General features: G+C 38.5%; 1 protein-coding gene across 6 annotated transcripts; it reads left to right on the forward strand.

Moving 5' to 3' along the window:
- The first annotated feature begins 577 nt into the window (after positions 1 to 577).
- LOC149218385 (cyclin-dependent kinase G-1-like) lies at positions 578 to 9,839 on the forward strand. 6 transcript variants are annotated; one of them, XR_016249158.1, is made up of 11 exons: positions 578 to 2,259; positions 3,409 to 3,537; positions 3,820 to 3,955; positions 4,080 to 4,168; positions 4,447 to 4,558; positions 4,690 to 4,793; positions 4,991 to 5,058; positions 5,166 to 5,655; positions 8,304 to 8,413; positions 9,621 to 9,685; positions 9,771 to 9,839. XR_016249158.1 is itself a non-coding variant. In XM_089383932.1 (7 exons), exons 1-6 carry the CDS (start codon positions 731 to 733, stop codon positions 4,786 to 4,788), a joined length of 2,094 nt encoding a protein of 697 aa, XP_089240058.1. In that variant the 5' UTR covers positions 578 to 730; the 3' UTR covers positions 4,789 to 4,793; positions 4,991 to 5,238. The 6 variants fall into 6 exon arrangements, 1 of the variants encoding a protein (XP_089240058.1); XR_016249156.1 differs by having other exon boundaries at positions 5,166 to 5,311; positions 5,514 to 5,655; positions 9,621 to 9,839; XR_016249157.1 differs by having other exon boundaries at positions 5,166 to 5,311; positions 5,577 to 5,655; positions 9,621 to 9,839.
- Positions 9,840 to 16,911: the final 7,072 nt, after the last annotated feature.

Here is a 16,911-nt window from a genome sequence, read left to right on the forward strand (position 1 = left end):
GTCTTTTGTTTGTTGTTATGTGGTTTAGTGGTTGAGACAGGGCATTACCATGTTAATGACCCAAAGTAAAACTTAGAGATCAGAGCCCTCAATTATATGTTGGTTGATTTTTATGAGATTTATATGCAATATTAATTCAATAATTAAAAAAAATAAATAGACTTAGGCACCCTAAATCAACTTCAATTTATAGATCTTTAGAATTTCATTTATGCTACATATCTGCATCTTATGTAGATTTTCCCATTCCTATGTCGGGATTGTTCCTCAATTTATGTCTTATGGCGTGTCCTTTGCAACTTCTGGTACAAATGCTAGTAATAATATTATACAATTAAATAGCCTAAAACATTACACTAAATAAAAAATTACAATCAAGTTTTAAATAATAAAAATTCAAACGGATAAATCGATTTCTACGATCTTGATCTGGATAATGACTGATAAATAATAAAAAGATTAACGAGAAAAAGTATACTCCCACTTAGACCGGTGTAAAAATTAATAATAAATAATATTAAACAATGTCACGATTGAATAATTAATAATAAATAATACTAAACAATGTCACGATTGAATAGCCTATCGCATAGAACAATGTAACGCAATGACTTGAGCAGGACGGACACTGTGCGATCGCCAGGATTATCCTGCCTTCGAACAATTCAGGCAAGATCCGTAAGTTCAAAGTAAGTTGACAGTTTTTCCTGCTTGGAATTTTATTAATTGCATGGATTTTTCTTCTGGTCGTAAACTCAACAAAGAGGGCAAAGAGTCGATGGCATCCGCCAGGGTCCACACTTCTTCTCACCGCTCTTCGTTACTCTGTTTTAGCGATGGCGAATACAATTACAAACGAAGGGACTCTAAGCATGCCGAATATAAAACCATGGGAAATATCTATAGCAGGTTAAGTAAAAATGGATTGAATGCCCAAGGTAGGGTTAGAGGAAATGGAATGAATGCCCCATTTAGGGCCAGAGAAAATGGAGTGAATTCCCCAATCGGGGCTAGAGAAAATGGAGTGGCCAGGGTTAAGGATGACAGGGAATCGTTCAAACGTGACTGGTGCCGTTCACCTAGTCTGATTAATTCTCGCTCCGTTGATGTTGATAAGGAGTTAGGGGAGATATCTAGTGGAAGTAGCGCTGAAGATGTTGGTTACACCTTCAATTCTCTTTCTAATGGTTGCAGCGAGGTGCGGAAACGAGATTTAACGAGAAAGAGGAAAAATTTATGTTCTCCTAACACTGAAGATGATCGTCCATTGTCGGTGGTCGAGGGTAAAGCAGGAGAGATCATTGTAACCCCCAATTCTTCTGACAAAGAGGACGTGTTTGTGTTGCCGAATATTGCAGCATCGCGCTGGGCTGACGTCGACAGCCCATGCAACGGTCAATATAGGAAGAAAGCGAGGCTTTCCTCGGATCGGGGTGGACCAGATGAAACAGACGACTCTACTAGGCCAAACATTGCGGTTTCGCGCTGGGTTGACATTGACAGCCCCTGCAAGAACCAAGAGAAAGACAGAGTGAGGATTTCTTCTGTTCTGAGTGGAGGTGGATGTAATTCTCTGTCTTCAGATTCTCAAGAATCGATCATTTGTCAATTGGATGGATTGCAAGTAAGTTCTTTGTGTTCTGACAGCGATGGAGGGCAGGCGGGTGGCAGTTGTGGAGCAGGAAAAATTGAGCGCTGCAATGATTGCGAGTTCGATCACAGACAGTCTCTGGATTTGGATAAGGAAGATGTTTTTGAAAATGAGTTTTGTGGATCGGAATCCCATGTGATACTGACTCCTGCTACCCCAGTGTCGCCATGTCTATCGGCTGTGCCGGTAGGTAGGAGGATTGATATGTTGCAAGGTTGCAGGAGTGTCGACGAGTTTATGAAACTTAACAGGATAAACGAGGGAACATATGGTGTAGTATATCGAGCTAGGGATATTAAATCTGGTGAGATTGTTGCATTGAAAAAGGTAAAAATGGAAAGAGAGAGAGATGGTTTTCCAATGTCTGCCTTGAGGGAAATAAATGTTTTGTTGTCATTGCATCATCCCTGTGTTGTTAATGTAAAGGAAGTAGTTGTAGGCAGCAACGATTTAGATGACATATTTATGGTGATGGAGTATATGGAGCACGACCTGAAGGGTTTTATGGAGTCAATGAAACAGCCTTTCAGCTTGAGTGAAATTAAAAGCCTGATGCTGCAACTTCTAGAGGGTGTCAGTTACCTCCATGACAATTGGGTTTTGCACAGGTGACGTATTGCCTGATGAGTTTTTTTTGAAATTTTTTATTATTATTATTTTTAAATTTATGTTAGTTTTCTTGAACCCAGATCAGATTATCATATTTCATGTTAGATTCCAAGAATAGAAATAAAAGCTAATTTCTTCTGATCTGAAAATTTATAACAAAAAATACTCTGGGTTCAGAACTCAGTTATGCACACCAGAAATAAAACAGAAAACCAAGCACATAAATTATTTGACACAGTTTTTACTCTGTAAACCCCAATGTGGTGAAAACCAGCAAACATGGGCTCTTGATTCAGCTTCAGAAGATTGATTATAACCATTTTCATGAATTTTACAGCAGCAAATTACTAAGAAATTTCAGCATTTCGACCCAACAAGAGAATAGCTGTACGCTTACATGCAAATCAGCCTGTATGGCCCAGCTAATCAATGCACAATTCAGTCTTCTTCAGCTTAAACTAATTGCCCAAATCGGCTTGATCTCTGCTCAATGAAATCGACTTGTACGGCCGTTGGCCTGATATCTCGGTCTCCACAAGTCTATTTGCTGCCCCTGAAAGATAGCCTCTTCGTTCTTTCAGCCTCTTCGTTGATCCAAACTCTGCTATCACTTCGATCTCTTGTCACTGCTGAATGTCCAACTCTTGTGCCAAATTGAACTGATTTCTCCAACAGTCCCTTTCCCTCTTTTATAATTTTCTGACCTATTCTCCAAAATGATGGAGGGCTGAGATTGCACCTCCACACTTGAGATCAACGGTGACCATATAATCTTTCGTTGACCTTTTAACTTTAACTTTATAAAAAAGTGGCCAACAAAATAAAAAAATTAAATATTGCTTCCATGCTTAAGGTCCAAACTTAGGAAATATTTAATTAATTCTGCTGTGAGAGAATTTTGGTGATTCACTGCATGCCATGGCACTTGACCAATGCATAATAACCTTTAAAGCTACATTTCAACATTTTATTTGTCAATAATTTCCTATTTTTTAATACATTTTACTAGAGGGAATTAAATTGGAATTTGAATTACGCAGCTTTGGCAGATTATTCATTTCTTTGAATTCGGAATTGACATGAACTCTTAATGTTATGAATTTGGAGTAATTTCAAAATTAAGATTTTTTTGACTTGCTATTGGACAGGGATCTGAAGACATCGAATCTTCTCTTGAACAATAAGGGGGATTTAAAGATGTGTGACTTTGGTATGGCTCGTCAATATGGCAGTCCATTGAAAACTTATACTCATATGGTAGTTACGTTATGGTACAGGTATTGTCGTCAAACTTCTAATTTTCACGTTGTTCATGCATTGTAGTAATTATCTTCCATTTGTTAGTGAGTGGCTGCAGTAATTAGCTGGTGCTTTATAGGCTGGAGAGAGTTCAAAATTGGTGTACATTATTTTTGATTTCCTGTTTCTCTGAAATGAGCGAAGGGCTATTTTGTTGTGTGCTTTGTAAAATTGTTCTAATTTTGTCATAGCTATTTTTCCAGTGCCTACTAGATTCAGAGTAAAAACTGATTGTTCCATCTTTATGTGGATCTCTGTAGAGCACCTGAGCTTCTTTTGGGAGCAAAAAAATACTCAACTGCTGTGGATATGTGGTCTGTTGGTTGTATTATGGCAGAGCTTTTAGCAAAAGAGCCTCTGTTTAGGGGAAAGAGTGAAATAGATCAACTAGACAAAGTATTCATCAACAAATCCTGTTGGTTTAGATTTAAATTTTGAACATGTTTATTTCTTGGAATGCCACTCATTTGCCGGTCAGTATTTCTTTATTAAAGTGTTCAGTGGCCTGTTGTTCTTGCAGATATTCAGGACCTTAGGGACTCCAAATGAGAAGATATGGCTTGATTTTGTTACTTTGACAGGAGTGAAGTGCAACTTTTTGAAACAACCGTAAGTGACTGACATTTTCCACCTTATATTTGATCAATCAACCACATTTTTCAAATTTTAAATAAGTGACAACAACTTGTATGGATAATGAATTACACTAATGGTTTTTTCAATTCAAGTGTGTTAATTATTAATTTGTAAAGCAGTTAAGTACATTTACTGTTGTCGGGGCTATATTCTAGTACCATGGAAGTAATATTCATAATCGAAACCCCTTAGTTATGTTTGTTTACAACATTGAAGTACACTTTAAATGTATTGTTCATGAATTATTACAGGTACAATAAACTCCGTGAAAAGTTTCCGGCGGTCTCCTTTTCTGCGAGGCCAACTTTATCGGAGGCTGGATTTGACCTCATTAATCATCTTCTTACCTATGATCCTGACAAGGTGACTGCTTGATTAATTATTCAATTACGGCTAGCAATGAATGTATTTTGCATGGTTTAGGGATCCAGATTGTGTTATTTCAATTTTGTTATAGTTTTCTATGCTCATAGAATTATGTATTTAAATTGCAGCGGATAAGTTCAGAGGAAGCTCTCAATCATGAATGGTTTAGGGAGCTGCCTTTACCAAAATCAAAGGAGCATTACGTGGATGCTTTCACTTCTGAATGATCATGGTAGGCTAAAGACTGCACCTGCTTTCCCTTTTATCTATGATGGATTCGAGTTCATTTATGTAAATTGGGAAGAAACATTGACTATTGGTTGGATCCGTTTCCAACATAGTATTTGCTGTTGTAGTATATACATTAGTATTCACATCTCTGGAATTATTGTTTTGCAATTTAGTCGTTTATGGTTATGTATTTTTCAGGTAAGCAAGGACGTTCTTGAAGAGCCCAGATCTTTTAATAGACCAGCGTAGAAGGGAATTACCACAAGGTGAACTTGCTACTGGTGGCTTGTTTCGTTGTTTTTTCTTGCCAATGAATCCTATTTTGAGGAATGGTTGTACCATAAGGAAGAGTTTGTTTTTGATGTATCCATAGACATCATTTTTGATGAAATCATCAAGTCTGCATTTTGAGGACCAACACTGGCAATGGAAGGACCATCTTGGAATGCTCCAGTATTTTATGCATTGCTTGACCAAGTCCCTTATACCATGTCTTCAGTTGAGAGTGTTAGCCACCAGGTGAATTTATGCACCTGTATATGTTCTATATTCAAAGATTACACGCTGTCGTGAAGTAACTGCAGTTTTGGCCTAATTACTTCCATTGGAATAATCTTAATTATAAAATTTGTGTAAATAGTGATTTGTACCATAATATGTGATTTGGACTGGCCCTATTATGCTGGCGCAAAAAATATGAATAAAGATTTTGGGTTGTCAGGTCGTTTGTATCTTTTAATTATCTACCATTTCATATATTTAATTGGAGAGTTTTTGGTGCAAGAGAGCGCTTGGTGAAAGTGGAGATGAAGTTCTTTACTTTTCACACTGCAAAGGGTTCAGAACACATAGCCGCATGAAAGGTAATCTTTCTGATCTAAAATTTATGGTTCTACTTAATACCAGTTCTTTGATGGTAATCATTAGTGGAATGTTAGCTGTTGGTGGCAGCTGGGAAAAGTTGAGGAATCCAGGCATGAGAGATTGAAAGACTGTATTTGTGTGATCTCTCTTGCTTGGCAGTGTATTTTTTCGTTTTTATTATATACTCAAAATGACAACGTGACATGCGTAAAATTGTTATATTGTGAGCTCAGTAATATTGTTTGAGCCATCCCGGGAGACGATTTAGAATTACTGTCTATCTCTAGACAGTAAATATACGTCAAAGACTTTGAGCATTTGCAGTTATCTGTAAGATAGTGGGGTTCTGGTTGCAATATGATGAACCCTGGGCAATTTGTAAAGCATTGACTAGCATTGGTTGTGATTTATAAACGCTTTTAGTGGACTGTGAAAGTATTATTTTATGCAAAAAATTGTTTAATTAATAATTTGTCAATGAGGAGTAATCTAAAGTTGGTTCAGGCATGAAATATTTGATGACTGTATTTTTGCGATCTTTCTTTCTTTGGGGTGGATTTTAACTGATTTTAAAATGACATTGTAACATGCTTGAAATTGTTATATGGTAAGCTCAATAATTTCGGTGTCACCATCCTGGGAGACAATTTACAATAGGTTTAGACTCTAGGCAGTAAATACAATAAGACTGTTTGAGCATGTGCAGTTATCTACAAGATGGCAGGTTCTGGTTGCAATCTGATAAACCTTGGGCAATGTATAAAGCATTGATTAGCATTGGTTGGGGTCTATAAATGCTTTAGTGAAAGTATTACTTTTTCTTTTCTAAGGAGAAAAATGCATTTCATATTCAAAGAAGAATATGGAGCCCATTTTTCAGGCACCAAAGGCACATAGTATAAAAAGATGTAGTATCAGTCTTCAGATCCACTTACAGTCCTGTTATAGTTCAAAATGTGGTCTGACATTAGGTCAATTCTCATCTTCAAAAGGACAGAAAAGTTGAATTCCAGGATAAACTTAGATATCAGTCTTCCAGTTTTTATCCAGATGTGGACAATGCCATATCTCAAATTTTTTACAAAAAGTAAGTAAAGGAAAAAACTAATTATAAAGTTTGTTTAGATTCAGTAATGGTTCCTTCAGATTGTTCTAACAACAGCAGCTTACCTGGCTCCAGTTGAATTCCCAGTTTCCGCTAACAGTCAGCTTTCTCGTTCAGTTCCTTGTAGTATTACTTTACACAATACATTGTTTTAATTTGCCAATGAGGATTAACTCTAAAGTTGTTTGAGACTTCTGGTCATTAAAAGTATTTTATCAGGATTATTTATAACCTGGTTTGATTTTTCACAGACTTGTGTAAAGGAGCATTATCTATGTAAAGCATTATATACATTTACATTAGTACTTATTTCGTCTCTAAGAGTTGTCATAATTGGATATATGATTCATAGAGTCATGATGATATTAGATTCTACTGCCCTTGCTTTGTAAGTTAATGTTGATGCTGCATGATGGTAAACTTTAATGTTGCTACTTCTTTCAATGTAGTTTGCAATGGCTGTGGTTGTTGTGCTATTCAGCTCTGTTCTATATGTTCTGATAGTGAATATTAATACTATGTATATGTCTAGACAATAGCTGAACATTTGAAAAGCTCTTTGCAGTTATGGACTTGTACCTTGGTTTAATACAACAGGTATTCAGCTAATTGTCAACATTTTCTGATAGTGAATCTTAGTTCTATGCCTGTACAATAGTTGAGCACATATAACCTTTTGCAGTGATGGACTTGTTCCTTCGTTTAATCATGCTTGAAGGTCCAGACTACACTTTGAATATTAGGCGATCTTCTAATCCTGATGTTTTGGAAACTATCTGCCTTGACCTTATTTTAGAAATTAGCATGCTCAAATGACCTACATTATGGGATTGGATTATATATTCTGAAATGTATTTTATATTTTCAAAATTGAGTGAAATCTTTCTGTAAAGCTAATAACTGTGCTTGTAGATAGTTGCTTTCCTTGTTCCTTTTTGAGTTAGTTAAAACTCCGAGAAACTCAGATTTTGATTTGCTGGAATATACATAGTCTTCTCAGTTACTCAGTTGTTAAATATGTGTAAGAACCATAGTTTACTATTTTTGGTTCTACAGTAAGGGTTTTCCTCGTCCCTGATTGTGACACTGATTCTTGTAAGGGTTTCCTCCTTCGTAATCATTGTGCCATATCTGGACCATATTCAAAGCTTACTGAAGTACCCACAATACATTGGAAGGATGACCCTATATGCCCAATAGTAAATGCATATTCGGATGCCCTTGTGATTGCATTCTGCAACATGCCTAATATTATAGAAATGAGTATAAGATGATCAGATTTATATTGATTTCAAAGACATAGCAGTATGGCTTCTGTATGTAATTGATCTCTTTTGCTTGTGAAGAGTAATTTTTGTATTTGTTATGATTGCATCCTTCAGCGGAGTTAAATATTGAAGCATAGTGTGACATTCATTCAGTTTATATTTGGAAGTCCTTGTGATCGTTATTTTTTATATATATTGGTCATAAGATTGGTTAGAATTCTATTAGACTCACTATGGTCACGACATTAAATTTTCTGCACATGTTGATCTGCAGCATTTAGTTCCAGCTGGTTTGAGAAGAGAGACTTGTGGAATTTATGGTGTTGCTGATAAAACTGCCACAGAATTTAGCTGTTTACTCCATCAAAGGAATGGTGTAGAGAGGTATACTCTTATGTTCCAATTGTTTTTTTATTATCTTATTTTTATAGAACATTTACTTGAGAAAATCACAGAGAAACATAAATAAGATAACAGAAGCCGCTTGATATTAGTTTCTGCAAGCTAGATATATTAAGCTTAAACTTCCACAGGATTTTGCTGTTTACTCCCGCAAAGGAATTGCATTAGGGAGGGGTATACTCCTATCTTCCAGTTCCTTCTATTTATTTTCTAATTTTTGAAAAATATTTCCTTCAGAAAATTACAAAAAAATTAAAATAAGATAATAGAAACTGCTCGATTTTAGCTTTTACAAGCTACAAATGCTTAAAAGCTAGTTATATGCATACTTCAGTTTGTAGAGCTTGCCAATATCGAGCAATTAATAACTTATTTGGGATAGGTGTGACATTTAAAAGATCATAATGATATGCAAGTAAGTTGAAACTCTCCTCACCCCATTTTACTAGATTTGGCACCTTTGGCACTAGAAAATAAGAGTCTCCCATATGAAAAGGTGGGGATCATAGAGAAAGGAAAACTACTAGGGTGATAGAATATTGACACTGAATCTGCCGTGAGAAGAAGAGACTGTTTTGCTTGAATGTATTAGGTTTTTGGAATTAAAGGTTCACCCAAAATTTAGTTATAACAGAAATGGATAGGTGATAAGAGCAAAAGAGTGTTTTTGAATATCTTGTGTCTTCCACTGATAGGATGCTCATTTATGGAAATATCTGTTTAGTCAGTTTAGTCGCTTCCTTTCCATATTTCAGAATTCACTCATGATGCCTTAATCCAATAAAGGTTCAACTTTTACCTAGAGGGAAATATATGTTTCTTGTATATGGTTTCTTTTACTAATTTTCTCTAGTAACAAGGGGTCAAAAAATGTTTGCAAATATAGTGCAATTGTAATTGATTTGCACAAGGAATCGCATTGGAATGGTAAGTTAATGGGAAGTTAGATCTGAGAAATTTCAATGACTGCTGTTGGATTTAAGTAGGATGTTTAATTCAATAGATTTTACTTCTAATTGTTATATCTGAGTCAAGATATGTTTGTACATAACGAATTAGGAACTCATTTGGGACATCAGAAACACTTAAAAGATCATAAAATATGCAAGTTGAAACCCCTTCCATCCTATTTTACTATACTTTGCAATTATTTAATGAAAGATTCACCCCTAAATGTTTGTAATGGCAGAAATTGGTCGGTGATCAGACAAGAAGGGTGGTCTTGAAGATCTTGTGTCAAGATCATAATAATATGCAAGTTGAAACCCCTCCCGTCCTATTTTACTATACTTTGCAATTATTTAATGAAAGATTCACCCCTAAATATTTGTAATGGCAGAAATTGGTTGGTGATAAGACAAGAAGGGTGGTCTTGAAGATCTTGCGTCTTCCACTAATAGCATGCTCATTTATGAAAATATCTGCCCAGTAAGTTTTATTGTTTCCTTACCACATTTCACTCATGATACCCTCAACCTAATAAGGTTCAAATCCTTGTTGAGGAAAATATCTATTTGTATGAAAATTTACAGATTAATTTGCTCTAATAACAAGGGGGTCAAGAAACATTTGCAAATCTATTGCAATAGTAATTGATCTGCAAAAGGAATCACGAGGTAATGAAAGAACCAAACTCATAGGAATGGTAACTTGAAGTTGGATCTAAAAATGGTTAGAGACATTGATTGGAATTAAGTAACATTGATTGGATCTTGCGTCGAGTCTCTGTCATTAAAACACCTTTGCTATTGAGAGGTCACGGGTTCAATTTTGTTGACACTCTTGGGGTCAGGCTCCGTGGTTGAGCTGGTAGGAAGTGATCCCTTTGGGCTAAGATCCAACTCTTGATTAACTATTGAGTTGGTAATGCATGATATGTTTTTTCCTCACAAGGAAAATATGTAATACGTGATATGTTACATGTTCATCTCTCTAAAATATTGTCTCCGAAGGATGAAGACTTGTTTCGATGAGGCTGGAACTAGTTGCAAACAGATTAACAAATTGAATGGAGACTTTTTTTTTGAATGTCAGAATGTTACATATCTATATGTTGAATTAATATGTACTTATTTTCCAAGGAAATCTATTAGAAAATCCTTGGAGTACTAACTCATGATCCATGGAGAGCAAACAAGGTAAACGGTCACTCTAATAATGGAGCCTAACTTCAAGGAGATCAAGAGAGGCAAACTCATGACCTCCTTAGCTTGGGGGGGAGAGATCTCATGTTTGGCTCATGACCATTTGAGTAATTAATGACTTATCTATGAATAATATGTATTTACTTGTTGAATTCATATATACTTCATTGTAGCGTTGTCATCATGGAAGTTGGCTTTGTGGTACAACATGTTAATTTCTCATAACCCAGTTACACATTTGTAGTTCAACAAATATTCACATAATAGAAACAAACAATATTATCTAGTTTGATTTGTAACAACAAATATTCTAGGTTATTTAACCAAATAAATAGCGGAAGCAAAATCTCACATGAAACCAATCACATGCAATGAAATGACACAAACCTACCCTGAAAACCACAGTGTAGGGAAAACTACCAAACGTTGGGCTTCTTATTCAATTTCAAGAGAAATATTTTTTTACAATAGACTTACAAGAAAATTCTTTGGCAGTTTACATAGCAAATCACATTGATCTCAACCCTCATTTAACCATTGTATGACCCACACGTGCGGCCCAGTAGAAGCTCTTCTGTGCACAAGGAACTCAACCTACATGACCCAAGAGTAAATTGACCCTCTTCTATTTGAACTTGCTTTGATCTCGCTTCTTGCTAGCTTGACCTAGCTCTTTCTCACTCTCACTGACCATTTTACTATGCTTCATTGCTTATCCAACTCGTGCCACTTGATATATGTCTTTTATGGCTCAAATTCCCTATTTAAAATGCTCAAACCCTAATCTCAACTGTTGAGATTAGATCTTGACTCATTGAGATCAACAACTATGACTTAATCTATCACTGACTTCACCTTTTTAGAAAAAGGTAACTAACAATTAAATTAAATCGCTGTCTAAAGTCCCGACCAAGGGAATTCATTAAATAATTGCCGTAGAAGATAATTGAGGTGGTTCACTGCATGTCATGGCACTTGATCCATGCAAAACCACCTTCCAGGCTACAAACTCAACACAATCCCTCAAGGTTATGCGATAACATCTTCCCTCCATATCGGTGATTAAATCATTCATGTTTTCCGTGCAATGCGTTGTGGACCCTCTTTGGCTTGTGGTTTTCATCTAAGTGAACTATCATTGTTGATCTTTTTGGTTTCCTTGTGGGTCATCTTTGTTTTGTGGTTTGCTTAATTATTTATTTATTTCTTTTTATTATACGTGTAATAAAGTACTCCACCCTCCAACTTGTAGGTAAGATTAGGATATTCTTTAGGGCTCAAGGCCATTTAACAATAAGGTCCAAAGCCATTATAACAATATACTCAATATGAGCTCATTATGTCTCTTGCAGGAATTGAACCTAGGTGGGGAGGATAATAATCATTCCTCCCAACCACTCAAAATAAACCCAATTGACAATTGGCTTGTGGTTGTTATCTATGTGATATACACATAGTTTTTAAAATTAGAATTGGGCTTTGAATCGACCTCCTAGTCCTATCAAATTAGGTTTTGAAACAGAACCGAAATTGGATCGAATTGGATTCAATGAACCAATTTTTAAAGAAATACATAAAATAATTAATTTTTAATGAAAACAATAATTTTAAGATTCCAAACCGTTAAAGACAAAATATGCAAAGTTTGCTCATCTATGCCTTGTAAGGGTAAGTATATTAAAATGGCACTAAGTGCAATACATATCATCAACAAAATACATAATAAATGAGTCTTTAAATGGCCTTTAGAGCCCAAAACCCTTGTTACAACCTATTGGCCCACTAGCCTACTACAAACTACTGATCAACATGATCAAACTCATTGCCATTGCTAGAAATGGGATCATCAATAGGAGTTACATAAACATCATTTGGCTCAAAGTCTTTAGTGATCCGAACTTATGCAGGAACACAACAAAATACAGATATACACATAAACATAGAGATGCATAAAAAATTAAACTTCATTTCATTAATATCAAAGAACTGAAATATGCTTACATACAAAAATAGAAATAAACTAGCTTGGGTGATGGTAGCTTATCTCTGAGAAGAGATGTGGCGGCTACATGCCTCTAAGCTGTGTTATAATGGGGCTCAAGGGCCTTTTTATTATTGAACAAGGGAAAACCCTAAACAATCAAAACTCCTAACTCCAGGGGATGGAACACCAAGAGTTTGTGGGCTTTGTTGGGGTTAGTTGGACAACCAACTTCCTAGGGGCGTAACTTGGTCATATTATCCCCGTTTGGCGTGCAATACCTCGTTGGAAAGATCCCTCTGAGTACTACAGGATTTGCCACAGGTTATGGGCTTGCTGCGGACCTTAAAATAGCGCCGTTTAGGGGGTAAAAAATGATCTAGAAGTTTAGGACCCCCAAAATTGCTAAAAATAGTAAATGTTGCTATAAACAAGGAAACTGATGAAATCGACTAGATGTCTATGTGGAATAGGCCGCTGGCCACCAATATCTACCTGGATCAGTCCTCCCTCCTTAGGAAGCAATGGTCACCATTGCGTGCAGAGCCTCCATGAGGTGAGGAAATTTCTATTGAACCTGGTCCCTAGTGAACCACTTGCCTTGGTGAAGCAGTTGGCCCACTTTGATAACTCGATATAGTTGGATTCTCTGTTGGCGAGTGTTCTTGATCTGTGTGTCCTTGATCCAATTAGTTGTGGCCTGTTCCATGTAGTCTGGGTTTAACTCCGTTGGTGTGAGTTATCTGCAATGTTAGATGTGTCCAACAATGGTGGAAAGTATGGTCGAAGGCGGTCCACATTGAATACTGGGTTCAGGCCAAGGAACGGTAGAATGCTGAGCTCGAAGGCATTGTCCCATACAACCTTGGTGATGGTGTATGACCCATATCGAAGCGGGCGAAGCTTGCGATGGGGCCCAACGAGGCGTTCCTTTTGCAGATGTAGCCAAACTTTGTTGTCCACCTAGAACTTGTGTGGTGCCTGATGTTGATCATGTCGCTGCTGTACTTAACATTGGGTCTGTCCAATATGTGATGGCCTTGCTGGCGGATGTGCTGAATGTGCTCAATGAAGCTGTTAGCCTTGTCAGCTTCGGACTGGACATGAGCCGAATATGCCTGAGTCGCTGCAAATGGTATGGCCACATCAATGGGACATAGTGGCTGGAATCCCAATCCCACCTAAAAGGGGCTGTGGCCAGTTGAGCTATGGAGAGATCTGTTGTAGCTGTGTTGGACACAAGGGAGGCTTTCATCCCATGTGCGTGGATGCTTAGAGTTGTACGTGTAAAATGTGTACGATAATCCTGTTGACGACCTTTGTTTGGCCATCAGTCTGGGGGTGGAAAGCCGTGGACTTAGTGAGCTTGTTATCCAAGATCGACTAGAGACTTGACCAAAATGTACTTAGGAACCTGTTGTCCCGATCTGAGATAATGGACTGTGGTATCCCAAAGTGTACCCACACTCGTTCAAAGAAGAGCTTAGCAGTGGCTTTAGCTGTGACACTCTTCTTGCAAGCCACCATAATGGCCATCTTAGAGAATCTATCGACGACCATGAAAACACAGTCGTTGCCATGCTTAGTAGAAGGAAGGTCTGACATGTAATCCATGGAGATGGATTCCTAAGGTCGACTAGTAGGCAGAGGAGTCTATAGGCCTTGCTTTTTGATGGTTGGTTTGGCAATGGTGCAGGCAGTGCAGGATTTGATGTATTTTCCAACATCTTGTCAAAGGTTCGGCCAATAAAAATACTTTTGCAACATTGCCATTGTTTTCTCTACCCCGAAATGTCCATCCAGCCCACTGTAGTGCGCTTCCCAAATCATCTTGGCACGCTTGCTTGAAGAAACACAAAGGTGTCCCATGTGGCATAACAATGCATCCTGGAGGTGAAAATTTGGAACGTGCTTGCCTTCCAAGAGCGTCTGGTATGTGTTGCCGAATTCTGGATCGCTCTTGTAAAGATGTGGCCACCCAAGAGTCAAGCACAGTGGTTAGCGCCATGAACGACGGTTGGCTGAGGCAGTTTGCAACATTGTTGGAGCTGCCCTTCTTGTACTTAATGTTCAAATGGAACTGTTGCATGTATGTGGACCATTTCTGATGACGATCATTCTGCAACTTCCCCTGTGTTTGTATGAACTGCAGGGGTCGATGGTTTGTGTGGGTGACTGTTTTTTCCCCAGAATGCACAATGGAATACATCTTTGTCATAGGTGGGATACTTTCGGATTGTGTCTAAAAGTGTCTCACTGTGATATGCCACTAGATGCCCCTGCTGAGTAAGAACTGCACCAATAGCATAGTCAAAGGCATCTGTCTCGATCTAAAATGGTTGCTGTAGGTCTGGTAATGTGAGTACTGGTGCAGAGTAGAGGCGATGCTTCAACTCTGCAAATGCCTTCTGTTGGGATTCAAGCCAAAAGAACTTTGCTTTTGCTCCTCCCTTGGTGACTTGACTCAAAGGCCAAGTGATATCAGAGAACACAACAAGAACCTGCGGTAGAAGTTGGCAAGACCCAGAAAGCTGCGGAGTTCTATTAGAGTGGTTGGGGCTGGCCAATCCCGAATGACTTGTTTCTTGGCTGGGTTGACATGCACACCCCGTTCATCAATGATGTACCCCAGATATTGAACCTGGGTCATACTAAAAATGCATTTCTCCAAATTGACACACAACTTGTGTTGCCGTAGGGTTTGGAGGACCTGTCGAATATGATGGAGGTGCTCTTTCCAACTCTGGCTGAAGATAAGAATGTCATCCAAATACACCACCACGAGTGAGTTGGTGAAGGGTTGCAACATGTCGTCCATCAGCGTCATGAAGGTTGCGGGGGCATTCATAACTCGAAAGGCACGACCAACCATTCAAAAAAGCCTTCTTGGATTTGAAGGCAGTCTTCCACACATCAGAGCGTTCGATCAGTCCCTGGTGATAACCAGACTTCAAGTCAATATTGCTGAAATATTTGGCCCCCTTGAGTTGGTCTAGAAGGTCATCAATCCGTGGGATTAGATACCCATTTCGGACAATGGTCTGGTTCAGTGCCCGATAGTCAATACAAAGTCTCTAGGTTCTGTGCTTCTTCTGTACTAACACAATCAGGTTCCCACAGGGTGATGGACTTGGCTTGATGTGCCCTTTTTGCAACAACTCCTTAATTTGCCTCTTGATTTCATCGTTCTCCAGAACCGAGCGTCGATATATTGGTCCATTGGGTAGCGACGCGCCTGGGGTCAGAGCGATGGAGTATTTGACCTGACAGTGTAGAGGTACCCCTGTGGGTGAGGTGAAGATGCCCCTGTACTCCTCCACAACCTTGTCCATCTGCTGCTGCTGTATCGAGGAGCATTATCTGGAGGCCATGGCCACAATTTTCTTCTTGCCCTGAGGGCGAATCATAAAGAAAACAAATTTCCCAATCTGGGAAATGATCTTACTGCATTGCTTCCCAGCGATCAAATAAATGGTGGTAGGCGGTGCTACCTCCGGTATGCTGTACAACTTATTGCCTAAAGTAATAATAACAGTGCGAGGCCTAGACTCATACACAACATGCCGCTTTCACAAGTATGGTTGGCCTAATAATACATCACAAACTTCAAGAGAAGCAACATCACACAGTACCTCATCTGTGAAGGGCTTGATGCTGTAGGGAGGGCAACATTGTTGGCTGACGCGAAGATCTTGCCCTTGGTGAAGCCACTCGATGGTGTACAGCTGCGGGTGTGGCGTGGTTGGTAGACCCAATCGCTTCACGACCTTTGTTGAAATGAGGTTCTTTTGGCTTCCGCTGTCTACAATGAATTGCAATGGAGAACTCTTCACCCACATTTGTGAGTGGAAGCGCTGCTCCCCCTCCTCTAGATCTTCGAGCTCATCCTTCTGGATCTTGGTGGTGGCAATAATGGCACTAGGGTTTGCATCAATAATCTGCTTCCCTTGTCATTCCCCTTCTTGGTCTATGACTCAGAGTCAAAACATGCATCTAATTCGGAAGCCTTTAGCTTGGCCACCAGTGACTGCTTAACTCGACACTCACTTGTGTTGTGAGTGGGGCTCTTATGGAACTCACACCATTTCCCTATTGTTCTTTGCTTGTGGTTTCGGCGGGTTGTCCCGGTTGCCTTGCCTTGGCTTTGTCCTTTGTTCTGCGGTTTGGGGGTGCCTTTCCCTTGCTTCGAATTCACAGACCCAAAGTCTTGCTTCTTCCGTTTAAATTTCTGCTCGATCTTGATAGCGTATCGATAGGAAACGCCAAACGAAGAGATGTCCAGGAAATCCATCTCATCATGGATGTACTTGTGTAGACAATCGCGGTACCTGAGTACGAAATGCCGCTCAGAATCC

This window comes from Pinus tabuliformis, chromosome Q, assembly GCF_031772625.1.
Source record: "Pinus tabuliformis cultivar Carrire ecotype Pingquan chromosome Q, CPIR1, whole genome shotgun sequence".
In the NCBI taxonomy this organism is placed as follows: domain Eukaryota; kingdom Viridiplantae; phylum Streptophyta; class Pinopsida; order Pinales; family Pinaceae; genus Pinus; species Pinus tabuliformis.